General features: G+C 33.7%; 1 protein-coding gene across 2 annotated transcripts in view; it reads right to left on the bottom strand.

Annotated features, from left to right (window-relative positions):
• Nucleotides 1–26,676, bottom strand: part of supt3h (SPT3 homolog, SAGA and STAGA complex component) — a 113,402-nt gene that overhangs the window by 42,005 nt on the left and 44,721 nt on the right. For both annotated transcript variants that reach the window (XM_059518439.1, XM_059518440.1), the window contains exon 3: nt 17,211–17,295. In XM_059518439.1, the coding sequence (XP_059374422.1) occupies nt 17,211–17,295 (85 nt within the window). The remainder of the gene's footprint in view (nt 1–17,210; nt 17,296–26,676) is intronic.

The following is a 26,676-nucleotide window of genomic DNA, read 5'->3' on the forward strand; positions in this document are numbered from 1 at the left end:
AGTTTATTAAAAAATGTGTAATGAAAGTATTTTTTAATGGCTTAAGTTTTCGCTTTAGTTGTCACCCTGGTAAATGGCCCGCAAAATAATCCTAAAAAGGCGTAATTTATTTACTGAAAATAACATTTTGGGGTGAAATGTGACCTGGACATTTATCCAATCATCAAAACAACCCTATAACACTGTTCTCCAAGACGCCGTCTGACCTGCTTCATAACAACCAGAAATCTGAGGGAAAACATTAGTCAAAAACAATTAGTGAAAAACACCAACTCGCCAGAAAACAAGCTCGACGTGACAGAACGTTTTGCTTGTGTTTTGCGGTTTAATGGTGATGTTTGGCAGGGAGCTTTATCAATGTTTGCCGAAACTCAGAGTCCCTGTGAGACGGGAGTTTGATAAGTGTTTCCCATTTGCATCAAAAACAGTTTCTGGTCTTTAGATACGGCTCGGGTCCTTCACTGTAGGTCTGTGGGATTTTTAACTCCTTTTAACATCGAGCAGGTGAAAATCTGATGATTTCTGTGCCAATGTTTAATGCTTAAAGGGACAGTTCACCCAAGCAATAGTTTCTTTCTTCTTCTGAACACAAAAGAAGATATTATGAAGAATGTTAGTAGCCAAACGGTTGCCAGTAGCCATTGGATTACAAGTAAAAAATACTATGGAAGTCAATGGCTAGCGGCAACTTTTCTTTGAAATGTCGTCTTTTGTGTTCAACATACATCTTTAGGGTGGGTAAAGGATGACAAAAGTTTAATTTTAAGGTGATCTATCCCTTTAAGATTCAGGGTTTGTGCTCTTCTCTCATCCCAAATGACATTAAACAAGCTTCATCATGCAGAACGTGAACTTACTGTATACAAACCACATCACTACGGACTGAAACTCAATAAATATAATAGATTACACAATCCGGCCGCAGCCAGGAGGTCTCAGCTTTCGGTTTTGTGATGGTGTGAATTAATAAACGTGTTGTCAACGGATGATGCTGCAACGACTTATTTCTAAGAACGATGAGACCACACATTCCTAACAAGCCTCGCTCCCCCTGGAAAAACTCCACTGAGGCCATTTATTTAAACAAAACACTTTGCCAATTTGTCCTCCCTGCTCTACACCAGAGAAGCTAATTGATTCGGACACCGAACGCTTCTGACATATGTCAGCGTGAGCACCTGGACTGGAGATGGCAGCCGTACTTCCACATCCCAACCCATTTCAACCCCAAACATCCGGCCGGCGTTCCCTCGCCGAGCTGCAGGCGTCTAGACTTCGGGACGGGGTTGAGTCTGGCTCTGGCAGACGTCTTTTAACCAGTCTGTGTGTGCATGACTGGACGTCTCTTACATTAAAACCAGCCCGAGCGCTGGAACTGATTCTTGAATGGCTAACTATAAAAATACATGAGACTCATTATTAACACAGACCACCTATCACAGAGGCAGACGGCAGAATCCGCAAAGCAAACAGTGTCAACAAAATGCAATAAAAATGGTAACTAGGCAAACAGGAGTAGGAAAACAAAAACAGGTCTGGGTAGTTTAGCTCGCTCAGGGTTTTCTGGCAGAACACACTGATCTAGTAAGATCCGCTTCTGGGCCTCTCAAACTGAAGTAGATGGTGATGTACTTTAGACAGCAGTGCCACTTGATGAAAGAAAATTAAATTTACTTTTAAAAGAGCAAACGGACTGGTAGACTTTGTCTTTATTTAAAACCCTCCTGAACAGATGGGTGAAATCTGCCATTTTCACCCAAAAATCACAAGAAATACATAATCATCATTTTCCTAATATGCAGACAATTAAGTACCCTCCCCCCCCCATTCATGCTACTATTATCTCATTACTAACCGACTACAATTAATATAAAAAACAATTGTAGTATACTCAATATTAAGATATAATTCATATAATAGTTATTTATATTATTATTAAATGTGAATTTAATTTTTATTTATAAATACACATTATAATAAGGGATATGCTGGTATGCAATTAATTGCTCATGCTTTTCTCATGGTAAACGGTATTATCACAGTCCTGCACGGGTTCGACGGGTGACCCACAAATTTGGCTAAAACGGGTAAAAATATCCAACTGTGTCGGATACGGGTGCGGGTCGGGTCGGACACAAGGGAAACACGGGTCTAAACACGGGTTCAAAACAGTCAAGTGCAAACGTAAAAATAGGCCTACGTTACACTTTAAAAAAAAAATCACAATCGCGTGAATGGCTGCTTGAGTCATTAGTTAACAGACGTAAAAGATCAGCCAGCAGTTTTTTTTTGTTGTTTTTGTTTTCCGTTTATATATATATATATATATATATATATATATATATATATATATATATATATATATATATATATATATATATATATATATATACAGAATCTGAATTAAAATGTGTTTGATTTAAGCCTATTCCAAAATTTGTGTCATAAAATTATATCGCGCATTCAGCTCAACTAACGCGATCGTTATAAAAGTGTTTAAACAACAATACACTTCCACTTGCATGTATTTGACAATCGGAATATCAGATATTTCATTCCATAGCTAACACATTTGTGAATATGGGCCTAATCTAGGCTATCCAGGGTTGTTTTTTTTGTTGTTTTATTGCATCTGAAAATGACTTTGTGCAGCTCATTCACATGTGCGCTCTGGTGCAGATCTGCCTCTCGCGATGCTCAGCTGTGAACGATTTAAAAATGGGTGCGTTCGACTTGAAGCACAACCTCAGATGGTGGTATGATTCGCTCTTTTGTTGTTCTGTTTTCTTTCAGGATCAAAAATACAACAAATGAAAGCATTTATCTGTATTTCCGACTGATGAGAACTATGCATATACATTCATAAATCAGTCAATTTTGTATTTTATTATGAGATATGTTATTCTAATGTGATCAGTGACTCAAGCACTGATGGACCAAAGAGCACGTATTTCGACATTTGCAGTAAAAACGTGAAATATAAATTCTCAGAAAATGCATTTAATACCAATATATTGAAACGTCTGTTTATATACTCCATTAATAAAGGAGTCCAGACATTGGAAAAATATCAGTCCACATGCGTTTATATTTAATAAAAGGGAAATAGACATGCATGCATGTGTGACACAAAAAATATTTAACTTTTAGGTAGCAAAATATTTTTTTGTAATTCTGTCAATTACACTATAAGGTTATTACATTGTCTGCTATATATTTGCTTCTTATTAATTAAATACGGGCAATTGATTGATAAAACATTGTTTAAAATTACGATAAAATGTATAAAAAACGAATATCTTTTAAAAAGAGTTTTCCATAAATAACTTCTCTATGACCTGGCAATAAAATTCGAAAAAAGTCTGTCTAATGTGATTGGCTTAACTGATTTGATTTCGGGTGCGGGTCGGGTGTCGGTTCTATTTTAAGCGGGTCGGGTCGGGTGCGGATTTTTATTAGTGCTGCTGTCGGAAAATGAGTCGGATGCGGTTTTAAGCACTGCGGGTACGGGCGGGTGCGGATTTACAAAATCGGACCCGTGCAGCTCTCTGTATCACAGTTTTGAAATTTAATAACAAAAATAACTGAACATTTAAATCAAATAAAACAACAAATATATAAAGTTAAAAGTTTTGCACAGATTAAAGTGCAAAAGAACTATAAAGACCCATAGGTATCACTTTACAATTTCACTAGTTAACCATTAACATTCACAATAGCTCCATTTGCTACAGAAGTTATAAATCTTTGTTTAAAAAAAAAAATACAAGTCATAGTTCATGTTCATGGTCAAAATCATTTCAACTTTAAAATCATTTCAACTTTACATTTTAACAATGTGTTATTAAATATTGGAATACCTAAGATTAATGAATGTTCAGAAGAATTTGTCATTGGCAGTTTATGTTAACCAATGAATTAACTAATGTTAAAAATGAAGCCCTGATGTAAAGTGTGAATTAACAATAAAAAATCTAAACATTTTCAAACTATATCTATGGCACATTGTAGTCCAGTTTAAAATAACCTATTAATTCTTAATACTTAAGTATTTGGCACTATGATGAACATCATAGCAAATACACATATCTGAATGGCTATTTAAAATTATTTAAATATGTTTCAGAAAGTAGTCCAGCTGGTTTATTTAAGGGGTTTCCAGGTTAACGACATTTTCTGCAGTTTAGCGACATCTGCTGTCAAAGAGTGAATGTGCTTTCATTCAGTGCGTCCCTCACATGTTATATAAATATACACAGTATATATGAGGGGCCATACAAGCCATAATTCATTCTGGCACTCTCACACACTTACATTCTCTTTTCACATACATATATCCTTGCTTTCACACACATACATTCTCCTTTCATACATTTTTTTTTTGCTTTCACACACTAACATTCTTCTTACACATGCATACAATTTTTTTTTGCTTTCAGACACATCTATTCTCCTTTTACATACATATATTTCTACCTTTTTTGGTATCCATTACTTCCTGTTTAGGCAGGAAGTCATTCTCAGACCAGGAAATACATGTGGAAGACCAGCTCAGCTCTTCCTCATAATTTTACAGTGATGCTATTCAAAGTCATCTTGTTTTCTTTTCAAGTACATATTTTAAGTTTTTAACTTTATCATATCATTACGTAACCTACGTGTTCTACACATCAGTGTACAAGTGTTAAGACACTGATTTTGATTTTGATTGTTTTGATCATATTGAGGACATTTTCTACTGGTCTGGTTCGGCCAGTGGTTGAATTTTTTTTACTTGCCCTGGCAAAATTTTCACAGGACTTGCCACAATCAATCAATCAATCAATCAATCAATCAATCAAACAAACAATAAATAAGACTTATTGTTTTCATTGTTGACTGTAACATTGTATTGTAATAAATAATAACCATTTTGCACAAATAGGTACAATAGTTCAAAGATAAAACTGAAATGAACCATGCTTTTTCAGGTCTTTCAGGTAGGTCTAACTTTTCCAAGTTAAGGATGCACTGATCAGGACTTTGTTTATTTTACACTCAAATGAGTTGATTCCCATCTTCATTGCCAATTTATTTAGTTCTTATTCTTTTTTTTACATTTATTAAATGTTTATTTTGCTCTGTTACTGGCCAAACTAACCTTAAACAAACAAACAAACAAAAATATACGCAACATGAAGTGAAGTGCACAAAACAAAAACATAAGATGGGTTGAATGAATATTTTATTATTACTATTTATTATTATTAGTTTTATTTCCTTAATTATATATGTGTCTGCACTATGTTTGTACTTTCTGTACTGGAAGCACCTGACAAAATTTCTTCTGTATGTAAACACTTGGCAATAAAGCTCTTTTTGACTCTGATGAAAATGCAAATTCAATCTCTGACAGCATGAGGCGCTAACAGAACTCTGAGTTATTGCTGCACGCAGAGCTGCGCTAATTAACACTACTTTAATGTGTATTTAACAACGCTAAGAGGATAAAGAAAATGCCATCGAAACTTTTCTGAAGACAGTCAGTTCTCCTCAGAAATACATCCATATTCACCCCACCCTAATTCCATAATTATGGTTTTCTTTCAGTATTTCAATGAATTTGTTCTGTCTGGTACAGCATTTTTTCTGCGTGCGCGACTTCTCTCATCTTTGTGTCCGTCTTCAGTGTATCTGTCTTAAAGATGATCACTACGTTTGTGTTACTAAATTGCATCCTGTCAGGAATAACCTGCCCTCGCTATTTTGAACCTTGGCTTTTTTTTTATTACTGACTGTTAACGTTATGCTGGCATTGCCAGATATTGAAAAAAAAAAAAAAATCTAAAAATAAATGAACCGCAATGAGTCTTGAGTTATTGAAATAATATAAAGATATTACTGTCCCTAACTTGCAACCTCCTACTTAATTCACTTCCTAAATGAAGTGGAGAGGAGAAAAAAAAAAATGGACGCTTATAATACGTGTATCTGGCAACACGACATATACATATATATATATATATATATATACATATATATATATATATATATATATACATATACATATATATATATATACATATACATATACATATATACATATACATATACATATACATATATATATATATATATATACATATACATATACATATACATATACACATATATATATATATATATATATATATATATATATATATATATATATATATATATATATATATATAAAACTTAAATTTCTCCATGCAGAATAATGTATTTTGGGGGTGAAATATCACCTGGACGTGGAGTCACACAGATATGTTGAAAAGGTATGAAATGAAGTGTTACCCACATGAACATCAAAAAGTCTTCTAAAGTACCTACAGGAACATCAGGAGAAAAATATTTTCCTCATCTGAGAGACCAAAATAAATCTCTGAACTTGACTTGACCAGCTGGCTACCGGTCATTAAACTGATTTGAACACTGGACTCATAAATATATTCATTAGATGCACAGACTTGGGCAATTTTCAAATGTACAATGGTGGTCCGCACTGAAATGGTTGTACAGCGAAATTGCTGTCGTTGCAAAAAACTACCCTGGAGACTTATAGAAAGACTGGAATCAGAGAAACTCCTGGGAAATAAAGGCCTACGAAAGCAGCGCCTGCCAACATCTGCACCTGGTGATACAGGAAAACACCGCGTGAACTCTGTTCCACATGTCCGGAGAAACGTCAAGGCTTTTAACAGGCATGATCGCTTATTCTGCAACTCATTCCAGTCTAGTTTAATGATTTCCCATCCAGATACAGAACATAAACTAATAAAACTACTTCATCAGTCTTTACCAAAGAGTCTTTCAATGAGAGTCAATTCAATGGAACTAAACACAAGTAAAGTTTAAAGCACCCTAATCATCTCCTTATTAATTATAATATGATTATTTAAAGTGATATTAAAGTGTATGAGTTTAACCGGAACACATTTATTAAAGTCTCTTCTTAGAAATGCATCTATAAAGGGATTGTTTACCCAAAAATAACATTTTGCGATTATTTACTCACCCTCAAGCTGTTTCAAAGAAGATTTTTTTTTTTTGAAGAATGTTGGTTACCAAACAGGTGCCGGTAGCCATTGACTTCTATATTATGGAGAAAACACCATGTAAGTCAATGGCTACCAGCAATTGTTGTCGTTTAAATTACGACACTACATAATTGAGATTACGACATAATTGAGTCAATTAATATATTAAAAACAACTGCAGAACATGAATGATGCAGCTGATCTAGAGGTAAAACAACAGTATCTTACATACAGCATGATGGCGAGCACTAGAGGTCACTGTAAGGATCTCATAAACTTCTGCTTGTATGGCACACAATGGAGAGATGCTCCACAAAACACTCGTCATCATTCCTGAACGTCTGTCAGAGTACAATCACTCAAAGTCCTGAACGATCTGCTTTCACTTAACGACTGCATCTCAGTCTGATGCAGATCATTTCTGCCTTTCTGTTCACACATACAGAGACTGTGACTCAACAACAAACCAGTGGATTCTGCTGAGTCACAGACACTCAGACCACGTCCTGCTCCAACTCAAGCTGCTGGAGATTTTGGTTTTGATTAGCATCTGGTTTTGCTCCAAGACCAAAACTGTTAAGAAATACCTAAACAGTTTTAATGCAAAACTGCATTTTGATGGTTTAAAGTTCTCACCAGCCAATATTGATTGCAAAAAGCTAACTGTGTTTGAGAGATATGAGAAAAGTTTCCTCTTTGGTTAAAAATTTAGATTTATAGATAATTACATGGTAAGTTGCATTTGATTTTTTTCATTTAGCATTGCTTTTTCATAATACCACGACAAACCTACAGAAAACCACAGATTTAGAGGATAATGCATTCCACATAAGATGATGATTTATGTGTGATTTCATGCAAAATTATTGTACTTAAAAGGAGAGAAAAAATAATTTCCTCACCCTCATGTCATTCCAAACCTGTATGATATTCTTTCTTCTGCAGAACATAAGAGAAGAAATCTGCAAGAACGTTGGGTTCCCAAACAAAATTGGATCCATTTTTTCATTATATACACACACACACACACAAAGACATTTTTCTAAAGTTTTTTTTTTTTTTGTTTCTCAGAAGAAAGAATTCATACAGGTTTGAAGCAAATGAGGTAAATCAACAGCCGTTTAAACTACGAAAAGACAATGCAGAAAAGCCGAGCGGATGTGGCGGAAGACAAAACTTGATATTTACTATAGCATCTATAAAGATAGCCTTCATGCTTTTAATGTGAAACTAGCCACAGCTAGACAGAATTTCTTCTCAAACTTTATAAACAGTAACTTAAATAACACTCGTACTCTTTTTGCCACTGTTGAGAGACTGACAAAACCCCCCCCTAGTCAGATTCCCAGTGAAATGCTCTCAGACAGCAAATGCAATGAGTTTGCTTCCTTCTTTTCTGAGAAGATCATCAATATCAGGAAGGCGATTAGCACATCCTCAAGTAATGCAGAGGTCAGACAGATTAGGCCACAATATCAAAAAGATAAATCTAGACTCAAAACTCATCTGTTCAGCTGTGCATTTATTGAATGAGCACTGTGCAATGTCCGAACTGATTGCACTGTATTTTACGTATTCACTGTATTTTATTTCAAATAATTTTACATAAAAAAAAAAAAAATTAAAATAATTTTCAAAGTTTTTAAATTGCTTGTTGCATTTTTGTGTTTATTTTACTTTCTTTTATGTAAAGCAAATTTTCATTTCTGGGGTGAACTATCCTTCTGAGTTGTTTTTATCCACAGCAATATGCGCGCATTCCAAGTATATATATATATATATATATTTTTTTTTTTTTTTTTTTTTCGGTACAACATCCACGACTTTACATTTAAATAATTTATGTGCACTTTATTTCTCTCCGAATTGACTGTTTGTATGTGCCTGTATCGAGCTTAGATGAGGAAACTCAACCCCGAGAGTAAATATTCAATCACTATGCTCTAAAGTTAGGGCCCACAGGACTGCCACATACTGGATGTTTTTCCCTTTTCACACCATTCTTTATAAACCCTAGAACTGGTTGTGCGTGAAAATCCCAGTAACTGAGCAGATTGTGAAATACTCAGACCAGCCCGTCTGGCACCAACAACCATGCCACGCTCAAAATTGCTTAAATCACCTTTCTTTCCCATTCTGACATTCAGTTTGGAGTTCAGGAGATTGTCTTGACCAGGACCACACCCCTAAATGCATTGAAGCAACTGCCATGTGATTGGTTGATTAGATAATTGCATTAATGAGAAATTGAACAGGTGTTCCTATATATATATATATATATATATATATATATATATATATATATATATATATATATATATATATATATATATATATATATATATATATATATATATATATATAACTATATATATACACGTTAATGCATGCGATTAATTTTTGTCTGGTTTAACGTGTCAAAATATTTAACGCAATTAACGCAGCATCCGTATTTTCTGCCATCCATTGGCTAGCTTTACATTATATGATCACGCTCTTATTCATTCAAATGCTTTTAAACATTTCAAGCACGGCAAGACAAAAGAGAATGCCCTGTCCGTGAATGCCCTTATGTGACACACACACACACACACACACACACACACAATGCATAGACAGGGCGCCAGAATCCAGTTCTCTTAAGTGCTTGAACTAACAATAAACATCCCAAAGTGCCAGTTTTGTCGTTTATCCTCATAAGAGCAATCTTAAATAATTTATATAAAGTCTAAAATGAACAAAAAGACTTGTGAGAGAATGAGGCGAGATCAATAGACAGTATATAAACGGTGAGATCCGCGTGTCTGTCTGCTCTTAAAGGGACAGCAGCCAATAAAGCTTCCTGTCAGTAAAGTTAAAGAACAAAGAGAACAGAGAAAATGACTCGCTGCTCTTGACTAAATAACTTTTTTAGCTTTAATAAGGATTAACTATTTAATTTATAGTTTATGCAGTGCAGACTGCATATAACTTTGATAACTTTATTAAATTTCTGTATATTTCCTAACTGTTAAGACAGGAAGGGCAGGAGTAAACATGACATTTATTATGGCTTTATGTTAGCATTGTTTTAAGTTTACTTAAATTAAAAAGTGTTATATTTTTGAAGCCTAATAATAAATGTAAAAAAATAAAAAAAAATCAGTAGCTGTATTAATATCAGTAATACTGGCCTTCATTCATAAAAAGATGCCATTTAAACAAGTATTTAAATTTAACTGTGAAATTATTACATTAAAAAATATATTAAAAACGTACAAAAACATTTATTTTTTTATTGCGATTAATTGCGATTAATCACAGAAAAAATGTGTGATTAATCTAGTTAAAGATTTTAATCGATTGACAGCACTTATATATATATACACACACACACACACATATATGAAAATGCATATGATAGATGGCAAAAACTGAACTTAGACACCGTAAATCATGAGGCACTAAGTGACAGACACCCAAGAGAGTATGTGAGGTGTAAAAATGTAACTTTATCCATGTCTTCTGTCACACACACACACCGAAAGCGCAGCGAAATGTTTTGCAGGCCATCTGGGAAGGATTTATTGTGCAATTTGGTTTATTACCGCTGTGGTCTTCAGCTAAGTAGCTCGCTCACAATTACAGTCTGAGCAGTGCTACACCTGGCCTGTGGAACAATAACAAATCCACGAGGGAGGAAACCCAAAATTAATGAAAGGTTATCACCATCATGCCCTGTTTAGTGCTCACTGCTGAGACGAGTATAAGAGTTATTTATAGCCCAGCGAAAATAAACATGAAAATATCGCCGTAATGCCAAACAGACGGTGTCATTCTGGAATCGCCAAATGAAGAAAAACACAAGGAGACCGGCCACTTCGAGGAATTTATAAGGTGCTGAAAGACATGTATGCATGGAGACGTCCTTCAAAGCTTGACAGCTGGCCATCTGAAATCTCATTCAATGCTTTGAGTTCATTACACTGAAAATGTGCTGTATTTTACATGTTGTTAGGTATCCATATCAGTTATATTATAGCCCTTTATAGATCTGATTGGAAACACGTGTCTATAAATCTGCCTGGAGCTGGTTTCAGAAAATAAAGACGTGCTTTGGAAATGAATATTTACCTTTTTTTTCTCAGAAATACTAGCGAACCCTGAACTTTATTAGTCAAACCCTCTCCTGTTATGGCAATATTTGGAGTGTCGTAATATAATTTTAGCTTAAATAGCAGTGCTTAAAAATTTTATAGCATTTTCCAGCCTTATAGCAAGCAAAAATGTACTAATAAAATTAAAAGATTGTATTAAAGACTCCATGCATCATCTAACAAGGAGAACAAGGCATTTTTCATTAAAAGATAACACCCATTATGTTGATTGGCAGCCGATCTTGATTTACATAAGAAATTAGTTAATCAAGCCTTAAATTATTATTACCATCTGATAATACTCATTATATACTTCTACTTTATGCATTACTATTATTATTTAATATATTTATATAAAAATAGATAGGTGAGCCAACTGTCTAAAATGCACCATATTTTTCTCCATATTTTGCATTATTATTTTTGTATTGTTTATTCATGTATAACATAATAATTGTAAAAGATTTATTATTTTATACATATATAGACAGACAAATAAAAATGAGCTATATATAATATATATATATATATATATATTATTGTATTATAATTTATTATGTATTAATTTTATAAGTATAAAGTATTTTTTTATTTATACAGCTAGATGAGCCAAATGTAATGTACTCTCTTTTTATTTATATTGTTTCATTATTGTATTATTTTTATTAATTTTATATGCCTAAGATATTTATTTGTTTAGACAGACATACAGACAGACAAACAGACAGCGAATTATTATTATTAACTTTATTGTATAATATAATATTTATAATCATAATATTTATTAGAGCTGCAACTAACAATTATTATTTTTTCTGTCGACTAATCTAATGATTATTTTTCGATTAGTCGACTATAACGATTATTTTTATTACAATAAATAATTAATCTAATGTTCTTTTTTTATTAGCCAATTAATCCTTTGGATAACTTTACAAAAAAATATAAGTACAACTTCTAATATAATATTTCAACCTTTATTCATTTTCAACCAATGTGGTTGAAGTTTTTACAGTATACAAAAATAAAGAGTCAAAGAATTTTTTTTTACTATGGTAAATATGAGTTTACGATACGTTTATTAAACCACAGTAGTCACAAATTTACAGTAGTCTGAGACGTCATGAAATGTTCTTTAGCATCACAAACCATAAAATGTAGTCAGGGTTCTGCTATGGTTTAGCATGGTTTCCAGAGATCTGGAGCGGATTCGGGGTAGCTCGGTGGTTTGTGACGGTTGTCTCGCGGCGCGCTGTCTTTTAAGGGGCAGTTCACATATCGCGTATTTTGCGGCTCAAGTTCATTATTTCCAATGTAGGCGCGCGGGAAAGGATATGACGTCTCATAATGGAACGACGCAGACGCCACGCACACACGAAAACAGGCGCATTCGCACCGCATCAAGTTAAAAACATCTCAACTTTTCTGAATGCCGCAAGCCTACCGCGGGTCATGTGACAAGAACTAACCAATCAGCTTCCCCGTAACAACGTTGAAAGCTCAGCTAAGATGAAGGAACAGCTGATCATAGCTGTATGTATATATTTGAAATAAATTTAGTAGCAGAGCTACTGCAAGCGATTTTTAGTGCTGCAAATCCATTTATCCTTTGCTGAAATTTCCTCGTCTTCATGGAGAGAGCATGTCATGGTGGCTTAGCAACGACAGACGCCCCAGGGGCGCAACTGCCTGAGCGCTTTGGAAAGAAGGCGAAAGCGACGCGCCTAGCGTTTTTATGCGCGATATGTGAACGGCCCCTAATGCGTGTTCGAAACCAGCGCCAACCCAGACTTACTTTATCTTTTATTTTATCCTTACTTCTAAGGGTGATCATACCAATAACTTGTAATCTTTACAAGAATATCAGAATCATGCAATGAGCAAGTCTGCGTTTATTAGACACTAAATAATATCACATCAGTTTGTGCTTTTAGAATCGCTGAATCTGCTGGCGGTCGTTCCATCACATCTGCAGCAGAGACCTGAACCAGGAAGTTGGTCACCAGATAACACGGTAACCAGTTAAACCGTAACACCGGAGAGCGCCAGGATGTTTTCCTCTGAGGTGCTCGTGCATCGCAGTTGTGCTGCCGTGGTACACCATATCGGTTTTGCAAAGGGAACAAATGGCCATTTTATTTTTGGCCTCTGTTTAAAGTATTCCCATACTTTTGATAACCGTGGTCTCAGTTTTTGTAATAGAATGCAACTTTCTCCATTCCCAGTATGCCACTACACGAGATATAAACAGTGTGTCAACGTATTTTTGTAGTCAACGTAATCGATGACGTCGACGCGACGTTTGCAGCACTAATATTTATACATTTAAATCTATATCAATATATCTATACATCTACGTGTGTGTGTGTGAATATATACAAGTTTGGGCACCCCTTGCAGAATCTGTGAAAATATGAATAATTTTAACAAAATAAGAGATTATACTAAATGCATGTTATTTTTTATTTAGTACTGTCCTGAGTAAGAAATTGTACATAAAAGATGTTTACATTTAGTCCACAAGACAAAAAATAGCTGAAATTATTAAAATAACCCCCTTCAAAAGTTCTTAATACTGTGTGCTGTTATCTGATGATCCACGACTGTCTTTCTGTTTTGTGATGGTTGTGCATGAGTCCCTTGTTTGTTCTGAACAGTTAAACTGAGAACTGTTCTTCAGAAAAATCCTACAGGTCCTGCAGATTCGTCAGTTTTCTAGCTTCTTTCGCATATTTGAACCCGTTCCACAGTGACTGTGTGATTTTGAGACACATCTTTTCACACTGAGGACAATTGAGGGACTCAAACACAACTATTAAAAAAGGTTAAAACGTTCACTGATGCTCCAGAAGGAAACAGGATGCATTAAGAAAATTTTTTTGGAATTTGAAGATTAAGGTAAATTGTACTTCATTTGTCTTCCGGGAAACATACAAGTATCTTCTGTTGCTTACGAAGGGCAGAACTAAAATGGAAAAAAATTATATATTTCAACAAAAGAAGAAAAATTTGGCCATCTTCATCGTGTTCAAATGTTTTCACCCCCCAACTCTTAATGCATTTTGTTTCCTTCTGCAATTCCATCAATTTTTTTGTCTTGTGGACTAAATGTAAACATTTTTTATGTACAATATCTTACTCAAGACAGTACTAAATAAAATGTATATATGTCATATGTCATGTATTTTTTTCATTACTAAATTTAGTATTAGTGCTGTCAAAATGATTAATCGCATCCAAAATTAAAGTTTGTGTTAACATAATGTGTATTTACTGTGTTTATATGTATATACCTTGATATGTATTCACCTTGATATTTTAGCGCGGATGTATACCTAGCTGAATTGCACTGTAGGGGGCGAGAACGAGTCTTCGAACCTGTGTGTATGCCTACTGTGAAATAAATTACCACATCAATCGTGACGTGCTAACATGGATGCAGCTTAGTTTGCTTCAGGGAATTTTTTTTGTTTTTTTTTAAGAAGCTTCCCAATGGAAACCTCAACAAGACGCACGCCTGTTTCACACATACTTTGTCTGCAGTGCGTATGCAGTCCGTGTGCGTTTCGTATGTGGTGACTGCTGCAGACGCACCGCTCCTGGAACGCACTGACGGACCACAACCGTGTAAACGCTGGAATCCGTTAACATGGGTGCGTAAAAAAATACGAAACGCATAGGCACTGCAGACCGGAGGATGTGTGAAACAGGCGTAAGGTTATACACACACATACATGTATATACATGTATATATATATACACATGTATATATATATATATACACATGTATATATATATATACACATGTATATATACACACATGTATATATACACACATGTATATATATATATATATACACATGTATATATATATATACACATGTATATATACATGTATATATATATATACACATGTATATATACATGTGTATATATATATATATATATATATATATATATATATGTATATATATATATATGTATATATATATATATATATATATATATATATATATATATATATATATATATATATATATATATATATATATATATATATATATATATATGTATATATATATATATATATATATATATGTATATATATATATATGAGTGGGATGTTTCCTTTGGGCGCAGCTGCTTTCTTCAGCGGGACAGGGAACAGATGAGGGGCATCAGAACTTCTTTAAACAGACTCCATTGATCTCAATAAAACGTGGCTCCGCAAACTGTAAGACCCCAGAGCCATGTCAAAGAAAAGCGAGGAGATTTTGACATCCTGGTAATAATAGGGTCTGAAATCTTTTGTTGCCAAGAGCGAGCCAGCGCTACACAAATATTTAGTTTGATTTGGCTTGTGTTCGCATGCATATTCTGCTTCTATATGACAGATTCAGCCACCGTGAGGGTTTGGCTCTGAGAGGGGAAACAAAAAAATACCAAACTGAATCTGAGTGTGTAAAATAAATGCAGACCGTTGGCTCGCTGATTTAAGAGCTCCCAGATTCGACAGGCTAAAGGTTAAAACAATGAATGTTAAGAGCTGCTTTACTCCTTTTTGTAGCTACAGGGTGAAAGGTTAAGTCCACCGCAACGGGTCAAAGTTTGCTATATCACCTCTGAGAGATAATTCTCCCAGCCAGCTTACAAACTCCAGGCGCCCTCTGAGCAAAACCAATTATATCTCAGTGTGCCAGTAAAGCGCAGGCCGCTTCCCGGTGATATTTGCTGGGCCCTGTTCAGGGGAATTCTGCTCCAGTACAGTCAGTGTTTTGCTTGTGGTAACAGCATGACAAGGTGTAAGCCGGGGAGGAACTCTGTTTATCCCACCAGTGAAAGCAACCGGCTTTGTAAGCACAGTTATTTGCTTAACTCGGCGCAATTCTCATATCACATTGCAGCGGTCATCCGTTTCAGAAGGCTGGAAAAGCCGAGGAAGCATTTGAAGTAGGTGGTGTTCCCATTTGGGCCGCCTCTGATGATGCTATTTATACTTAATTACAGATTGCTGTAAAACCCTTTTCCAGATGCAAATATCTCGAGCTGAACATGTGCACCAGGGTGTCATAATAGATACCTTTTACTCTTATCAGCGCATACGCTTGAACCCAAATGAACCCAATCATTATTGGTATTAATACATGCAACCATAAGATGTTATACTCAACTATACACTTAATATAGAAATTAAGAATGTGAAATTTAAATACATGCACTTTTTTTTAAATGTCACTTTATTGTGCACTTCTTTTCTCTTTAAAGTAACATAAAAAAATGTTATACTAGAGGAAAAATGTAGTTGTAAATTAATAAAAATAAAAACTTTTAAAATAAACATTTAAAACTTTATTGCTACAAGTGTGACTGCATCATATAATAATTGCTGTTAATAATGTTCATCGTCTGGCTGACTACGTCTTGTATTAATTTTTCTGAAAAATCCTGCCATACGTGCACAAACTGACAGTCACTACTTATAAGCTACTACTAAATATTGTAGAAACGTAATTTTCAGTAAAGTTGCTTTTAATGTTTATATTGTAAAAAGCACTATACAAATAATAAACTTGAATTGAATTCTATCTCTTAAACAACCTTAATGCTGACATAAAGGCCATGCAGCAGAGAATATTAGTATTGACAGTAATATTAAAAGGTCGTTTAATCGTTTTATTGTGCATATTTTTCCACTTTAAAATAACATACACTACATTCTTAAAATAAAAATTATTTTCATAAATTAATAAAAATAAAATCAACATAAAACGTTTCTGTCTCTTAAACAACTTTTCTTTGCTGACTTAACCAAGGCCACACATCAGGAAAAAGTAATATTAAACAGCAATGTTAAAGGTCACTTTAATGGTCTTTGCATACACTACATTATTCTAAAGAATTGTTTTTCATAAAACGAAATGAAATCATTCATATTAGTCTCCTATTTTTGCTTGCTTTTTTATGCCAAAAATCCCTCTGACATATTGTATAAGTACAGGTATTTTGGTTGACTCACGAGGTTGATGAGCTGGGTGTGCACTATATCCTCCACCAGGGCGGCGGTCTCATGCAGCGGTCTGCGAGCATCACCAAGAGCAAACCTGCAAGACAAACACACAAGCTTTACAAAGTAAAAGCACTAAGTAGTATGTTTAAGCTCCTGACCAACATGTTTCACAATCACCATGTTGAATGTTGAACCCACAACGCTTATTTCAGTTCAGATAAATAATCTAATATGAATTCTCTATTAATGCCATAACTGTGAGCAAATGTTCATAAAATGGAAATTAACACACAATAAAAATGCATCAGCCATTCATAGCAATAGCTGCCATTCATTATAGATGGCTTGAGTATCCAAAGCTAGAGCTATTTACAAAATCTAAAAGCCTTTATTCACAGTTTTTCCCACACTGCAGCTGCCAAAGCTTCCCACATCGCAGTGTGCTTAATATCGACACAGTGGTTTCATCCAATAGTAGCACAAACCACGGGACGGCCACAGACTCTCGCCTTTAAAAGAGGAGAAGATGGGAACTTCCACGAGGAGCTTAACACTTCCGACGGAAGAGGCTCCATCAAGCTATAAACTGCATTTCACAAAGAACCATGACAAATGATTTACACTATTATTAGGGGGAAAAAATTATGCATTTTCTTCATAAAGTGAAATAATTCTGGTTGAAAACCACACAAGTTATGTCTAACAGAGTTTTAATTTTTTTTATCATAGGATTTTATATGTTTGGCTTATTGATTCCTCTTTTCAAACTACACAAAGTTACTTAACATCCATGAAGTATGAGTATATTTAACCCCTCCCAAATATACTAAAACTAGAACCTAATTGCATTTATTTACTTCATATGGTTCAAAGACACATAAAGCACTTAAGGAATCACCTACTGCTCAAAATTTGGCTCTGTGCATCTGGTTACTGGAAGTCTCAACTGTGACCGTCTTCAATTAACTTTTATTGTGCTCCTGTTTTTTTTTCCTACTTCTTTCACTTAAATCTATTTGAATCCAAACACCTCCCAGAGGAAAAACCATGATTTACTCCAGTGTTGTAACTTATTCCACTTGTTTAGTTACAAAGCATTTCAGCTCAAATAAAAAATAAAAAATTTAATAAAATGAAATGGTTTCATTTATTCCACTTGTTTGGCAGTGCAGCTCATACCAGGAGCAGCAAGATAGCACAGAGACAGTAGTATGACAACACAGAGCCAATAAAATAAAATAAAAAATTTTTTGCATCTCTGCTCAGACCAGAAAAATAGTATGACAACACAGAGCTTTAATAATAAAATAATAATAAAAAAAACAAACAAACAGAATGCTTAGATGCTTCAGACTGTACTGCACTCAACAGAGGACAATTTTTGCCATCCCAGTGTCTTCTTTTCAATATGGGTATTTAACGAATACATTTGACACATTAATACACTTAATACATTTCTAGCAATGCCATTAGTGGACATTAAAATGGATTTTGACATTGCATAATGTATATTTATCATGCCTCTCTCTGCAATATTCAATTCTGATCATTATTTTTTAAACAGTCCTGTTCAGATTGATACGAGACTCATGTTGGGGTCCTGAGCATCCTGTCGGTTTACTTAGCAATAATGAACCTGTGCAATACTTATTAGACAATCTGGCTTATTTTCTAGCTTTTACAGTTTGATATCTTTTATAGAAATGCTAATATTACTCAAACTCCACAATCATGCTGCTGGATTTGAAAGAATCCTCCTTCATATGACTTTGACCAGCTAAAGCGAGTTTAGCGTCATAATTAGAATTGCATATTTTCTCTTTCTAGCATCTAAGCAGGCAGCGGGCAGACAGCATCATCCGTTTGTTAAAATCAGCTGAATGTTTGTATAGACTATAGAGATGTTGGGTTGTGAGCACGCCTGCAGTGCACTGATGGCCTCCTCCGTCTCTTTCCATCTCTCCAGCTGCCCGTATTTGCTTAGAAACAGAGAGATCAATGTGACTGATGTAAACACATTGATTTGACAGTCCTGACTCCAGAAAACAATCAGTGTTTAAATACAGTGCAGAGATCAGAGATGCTAGAAGGAGTTTAAAGAAAAAATTATATTTAAAATGAACATGAACAAGTTTACATTTTCATTACACAATCCTGGTCTTAATTTAAACGATTCTTCATATGCATAAAGTCTTTGGAAGTCTTCATAATCTTTCATCAAAGCGCATTAAGTCGCTCCTCATCTGAAACAACGTTCATTTTTGCTCGAGGTCAAGGACAAGCTACTGATCAAATGTTTTGTTTTTTTTTAGATTCTTTTAAGCTTTATTTAAATCTATTAATTTAATAAAATTAATACCACAAGTAATGGTCAACTATATATGCATTATATTTTAGTAAATAAAATAATGAATCAACAATAAAACAACAAAATATATAAAACTATGAATAAAAAATAAAAACATCAATAACTATATATATATATATATATATATATATATATATATATGTGTGTGTGTGTGTCACACATTAAAATATTAAAGTAATATTTTATTTCTTATTTTAAAAACAAACTATATAGAACTTTTATAATAATTTGTATCTTTTTAAATAAAATAAAAATCGTTATATATATATATATACACATAAAAAACTATATTATACATTTATGTAATATTATATTATTATTATTTACTTCAGTGAATACGTATATATATATATATATATATATATATATATATATATATATATATATATATATATATATATATACATAAAAATGACAGTGATGCTTGGTACTTAAAACAACAGAACTATTCGGTTTTACTCACTTCATGGTGGCATCAGGTTTACATATAATGATCCTAAATTTTAAACATCACAAAATCCACAAAGTTATTGTTACATGGTTAACCGACGCAATTATGATTGTGAATTGATTCAGCAGACGGCTGGTGAAATCTAATTAGGGATGTAACCAAAGTACGATGTGTTTTATATGAAAACATTTTGTGCTTTCTTTGTTTCATGTACTCTGCCCTCGGGCCGCACACATGGACTTCACTAATGTGGGCAGTCAAGTTTAAGAATAATATTTTCATTTCACAACGCTAGCGTATGTAATACTTAGGTAGATAAAGAGCGCGGCTTTATCCTTGTTCAATCAGCAACTACTGTTATCCGAACCAAAGCACTAAATCAAGTCAATGAGGCAGTTTCAAGCCCAAGATAAACTGTAGAACAGCAAATGCTGTTTATATTTCAGACGCTCTCGTGGGCTGAAGAGACAAGCGTAAGATCCACACAGAGAGAGGAAGGGAGAAACTGAGGATGGAAGACGTTTCTAGACTGTAACGTGCCATCCTTAAACACCGTCACACAGTCTGAGCACCTCACTTGGATCTGACATCACAACACAGAGAAAACATCCTCATATGCTGGAAACTACTACAGAACTAAAAATAATAAAGCTTTACAGATGACCAGACCATTGCCTCAAGTCTTATGCCTCAGAAGACTTAAAACAAAAAAACTTTAAATAATACCACTTAATAAATGAATAAATGTGTAATTATTAAAATATAAAATAATAAAATAATTATTATATAATAAAAACATTAAAATAACCGAAGTCTTATTCTTCAAAATACTTAAAAAACAATAAGTACACATTTAATAAACCGTTAATAAATAATCTAATAATCAATTGAATATAACAACACATATTAATATACAGTACAATTACAAAAATAATGGTACAATTAAAAATGATAATAAGACTAATAATATCATTATTACATGATAACAAATATATAAACCAAAATAATAATAATTATTATTATTTGTATTATTTTAATTAGTCATCAGTAATTAGTTGTAATTAGTTAACTAATTACTTCAACTTGTTTAAATAATATATTATTGTCGCAAGAATTTTCCACATTATAAAAAGACTAATTAATTCAGTATTTGTGTCATGCAAAATATAATTTCACAGGTTTTTGGAATTATAAGAACTGTTTTTATAATTGTATGATGATTATTATTAAAGCATTTACAGTCAACGTGTAAATTAATTACTTCAATTTATTTAAACACATTATTTTTGCAATATAGAAATGAGAATTTGAAGGAGAAAATGGCTTATTAAAGAAGGCTAAATTTAAATTATTAATAAAGGCTTATTTTGTTAATGCTAAATATAATTACTTGGTTTTTTAAATAAATAAAATAATAATAATAAACTAATTAAAATTTATCTAAACAACATATTGTTCTCCTATTACAGTAATGAGAATTTGGTGGGAAATTTGTCACATTGCAAAAAAAATCTTAATGGTCTGAAAAACAGGCCTAATTTAGTTTATTTCTCGTTTGTTTATTTTTCTACCAAGCGAAACAAGTGACCTAGACATATACTGAGACTCACTCATAAGAAATCCGTATGAATTCATCTAGACGTTGACTACCAACCAATAAAAGCCCTGACAGTTTGAGCAGGATCTGTGATTTTCATCAGTGACTTCAGCACTGGGTGGCTTTCGTGTGAGATCACAGCACCAGGAAAGCATCTAAATATTGTGGGTCACTTTAAAGACACAGAATGAGAAAAAAAGCCAGTGTTTAACTACACTATAAACCGGAAAATATGAATATTTCCTCTGTATCTAATTTCAGACTTAGAAACCTTTTAGTCCTTCTCCGGACCATTCCTTAACACTTTATCCAGGATTTTTCCACTTTGAGCTGTATTTAGAGCATGCGTGTGTGTGTGTGTGTGTGTAGTTTTCCAGGCTCAGAGGCGTTTATAGTGACAGGGTGGGGTTGAGCTGGACCTGGGCTATTTTCAGAAAGCGGGGAGACGGAGAAACAGACGAAGTTTGATACGAGGGACACACATTAGTGAATATTCTGAGCTCTGTACAGTGTACAGCGATGAGAAAGTCCAGATTATAAAACACACGCCAAATCTGTCAGAAACATAAAGGGTCACACTTTAAAATCAACAGGAAGACAAAATCAACGATGCTGATCTTACTGTAAACGATCCATCAGTGCACGTTATTCTATTTTTCAATTCTATTGGATTATATTGTAGTCTTGCCCTTTCCTTTTTCCATAATGAACATTCAGAAAACCATCAAATTAAAATATGTATTTACTCAAAACGGATATGCAAGCACATATGTGCAACAGGATATGATGTCATGTTTTTGTTTAAATAAACAACAAATACCTAAAATATGACAGAAAATATCAACACCCTATACTGAACTATCATGTAACAGTCCAAAGCCCGTGCTATTAGTATCAGTGACAGGTTGTAGGACCTGCCACTAGAGGGCGCACTAAAAAAACAATAACAATCGCGTGGTTTGATGACGCTAAGGAGGAGCGTGGAATGATGGGATTTGTTGTCTTCTACCCAACAGCTGACAGCCATCAAATCAGACGGAAACAAATCATGGATTTAACGCGAGTTCAACGATTTGCGCGAGTAGATTACATACAAAGTCAATGCAAAGACGCGTGTAAGACTTTGGCGTGTATGCCCCATAATACTAATCTTGTTGATCGTTATAATAGCATATGTTTTCTGTAAAGATACAAATCAAAACAACTCACCTGTCAAGTAAAACACAAGTGAGATCGGCATCTCTTTCTAGTGGAAGTTTGTCACGAAGCTACTTCCGCATTTGTCCACGACACTGTTGTCATGTGGTTTCTACGTCAGTAAAGGCGGTAATAAAGGGTAACCATCAGGTGCGGTATGCACCTGATAAGCCATGATTGCAATCTGCCATAAAACTAAGAAGAAGAAGAACAAACATCATTGACAGGCGACTGCACTGCCCCGTGTCACTGTTTAGAGTGGGAATTTTTTCATGATTTACAAGTAGTTGAAAACATTAGAGATATTGTTAGTAATCAGCTGGACAAAATATATAACACTAGTCTAGTGGTTTTTAAATATTTTACTGCAAATATCTTACAAATTGTACCTTTAAGATTGACTACTGGTCAGACATTTTTTTTGGTGGCACAAAGTTGACTAAAAATCACGAAACTTTGGTATACAGAGAAAGACTAAATGTCTACTGTATGCATATGCCTAGATCTGCATGCATGAATGAAGCACAAAGTCTAGTGTGACCAATAGAGGTGAACTTTCCTGTCTTGTCTTAAGTGAACATGAAACCTCGCTGACTGCTTCTTTATAAGCACGCACACACACACACACACACACACACAGTAATGCACACACACACTCTGTGCTCTGTTTCCACTCGTCAAACGACACAAAAGCTCTGAATGTGTGTTTAAAAATCTGTAAAGTTACTGGCAGACACTGTCTGGTAAAATAAACAGTTGTGGCAGCTCCAGCCGTAAGTGAAAGCTCAGTTTGTTATTTTGTTCAATGCATTGGCAAGCGTTATCGAGACCTTCAACACTTATTACCCACCGCTTATTTGACTTCGTCCAACCAAACACAGCCATTTCACGTACGATTGAGGAGCACGTTTCTGAAATATTCACAGTGGACATGTTTCAACACAGGTCAAACAGACAAGAATAGGAATAATTCTTCTTCTCAGACGCTAATTCGGATTATTTATGAGCTATCAAACAATCTGAAGAACAGAGAAAACAGAATACACAAGGGGTCAAAAGTTCATTAAGATGTTTCAAATGTTTTTGAATGAAGACTCTTCTGTTCACCAAGGCTGTATTTATTTGATCAGGGAAAACAATAATATTAAGAATGCTTTCTATTTGAATATATTTTAAAATGTAACTTATTCCTGTGATGTAAAGCTATATTTTCAACTGTTTTCAGCACTTCTTATCTATAATTGATTACGGAATCAAATGACCTATTACTCTGTGTACAATCAGGAATCTAATCAGGAATCAGTCGCCACCAATTAATTAATTTTACTATATATTACAATATATTCATACAGAAAACAGTTATTTAAAATTGTAATAATATTTCACAATTTGTATTTTTTATCAAACAAATAGAGCCTTTGTGAGAAGAAGAGTTTTTAAAAACTTAAAAAAATCTTATCTTTATTATTTCAAAATAGATATTTTGTTAGAAAAACAGAAATGATAATAATAATAGCATGACCTTTTTTTCTAAGCACATTTATGACAGCATCGCAAAGTTTGAGCACAGAAATGAATCTGAAAAAAAACACTGGATATTGATATAATTTAGTATATTTTATATTGTTTGATTAAATTCTGCAAACTCAGTTTGATTCAGTGATTCAACATGCTCTAGAAAATACTTAGAGTGAGACGCAAAACAGCACAAAAGGCACAATCTGTGACTCCTGCATTGAGGTCTGAGTGAACAAGAACACAGATCATTCATTCTAATTAACCCAAGGCCAAAGGAAACTGGCAGGACACTTTCATTTGAGGTAAAAGTTGCTGAAAAGCACCTGGGTCTGAGTGAAGGACAACATGTGAACCCCGCTGCCCCCGGCCCAAAGCCCCGGAGACTTCCCAAATCACAAACACATGCCACCCGCAAATCACAGCTTCTGCTGCCAGCGCCTAATGAAGAGAAGTGAGTGATTATTGACATGCAGCGCTCCCCTCGCTCCTCATCACATCCAAACCTCACGTGTCTGTGGAGAGATAAAGGAGGAGCAGTCTGAGCAGCTGAAACTGAGAGACTCGGTTACTCTAGAGAGATGCTCAGTGTGTAAAGGGTTCATTTCTGAAGAACTAAAAACTATTAACTAAATTAATTAATAAAAAAAAATTAATCAATGAATAATTGAATAAATACATAAAAAATGAATAAATAAATGAATTAATGAATGAAAAAACAATGTATAAAAAATACATTATTAAAAAAACAATTATAAATAAATACATATAATAAAAAATTATAAATTTTTAAATGAACAAATGAACGGATAAATAAATAATAAATGAGTAAACAGAAGAAATTGAATGAAAAACGTTATTAAATGAACAAAAAGAAAAAATAAGTGAATAGATTAAGAAATTGTAAAAATTTATGAATGAACAGATACATAAAGAAAGAAAGAAAGAAAAAAAAGAAATAATTTAATATATTACTAAAATTAATAAAGGAAAAAATGAATATATTTGAATATAAACTGAATATATTAATAAATTAAAAATGAATAAATACTTGTATAAAAATAAGAAAATAAATGAATAAATATACTACAAATGAATTAATGATTGAATGAATGAACGATAAATAACTAATAAATAAATGAATTAACTAACATAATGAATGGCTGAATGAAAAGAACAATAAATTGATAAATAAACTCAAGAATGAATGAATGAATGAAAGAAATGGAAAAAATGAATAAATCAATCAAAAACATTCAAAGTGAGAGTGATCAGCGTGTCAACCTTTTTTTTTACATTTGATTTCATTCCTGTATAAGAACCACAGTATGTTACAGCAACACCAAGGTCATGGGTTCAGTTTCATTGAATGCATAAACTGATGAAATGTATACAAAACACATAATTGTAAGCTTGATTTGATTACATCATTTGCAGTGCATCATGGGATGAGTAGTTCATTCCCTTTTAAAACACTTTCAGTACACAATCTTTTACTTTTGTTTTCCCCCCTTAATTTTCCAAGTTTAACACATTTATTTTACAGATATGATCAAGAGTTTCCATTGGCTGGAAGTATTTTTGGCTCCTAAAATGTGATGTGTTTGTTTTTCGACATGTCAAAAAGCTAACCTTCATTGTGTGCAATGCCAATTAAACAAACAGGATCATATCTAGCATGGGAGCATGTCAGAGAGCTCGATCTGATGTGTTTGCTTACATTCTGGTGCAGTGATGTCAACACGGCGCTGTAAACCAACATTTGCTATGTATTTCAGATGCACTGCTGACTGAACTACTGTAAATAGTGAGCGGAGACACTGACACATCACTCACATTGACTCAATGACAGGAGTGTAATGACCTTTTTAAACTGGTTTCCTGAACACTGCCATAGGTCAGCCAAACAGAAAGTCCCAAAACTCACGCCATTGGTTCAGTCAGTATCGTTGTGTATTACATTACATAACTTCCCTTTTTTCTATGTTCTTTAATTTGTTATCTTTGGTTTGATTTTTCTTACTTTCTGCTATTAACATTGTAGTTGCTTCCTTCCTATTCCATTGCTTTGTATATTATGTTAAAAACTTATAATATATTGTAAAAAAAATAAAATAAAAAAAACCACCAAAAGTTTGGACACTATTACTGAATGTTTCATATAGGGAAAAAAAATCCTTCTAAAAGACTTATGCTCAAATTATATATTTGATATATATGGTTGGGTATCGATTGGGTTTTTTACGATACCGGTGCCATATCGATACTTTTGGCTGTGCAGTGCAGTCAGCGCTGCCGCAGCAAAACACACTGTTGCTCACATCAAACATTTTTGTGTAAGTACTAT

This window comes from Carassius carassius, chromosome 31 (genome assembly GCF_963082965.1).
Source record: "Carassius carassius chromosome 31, fCarCar2.1, whole genome shotgun sequence".
Classification (NCBI taxonomy): domain Eukaryota; kingdom Metazoa; phylum Chordata; class Actinopteri; order Cypriniformes; family Cyprinidae; genus Carassius; species Carassius carassius.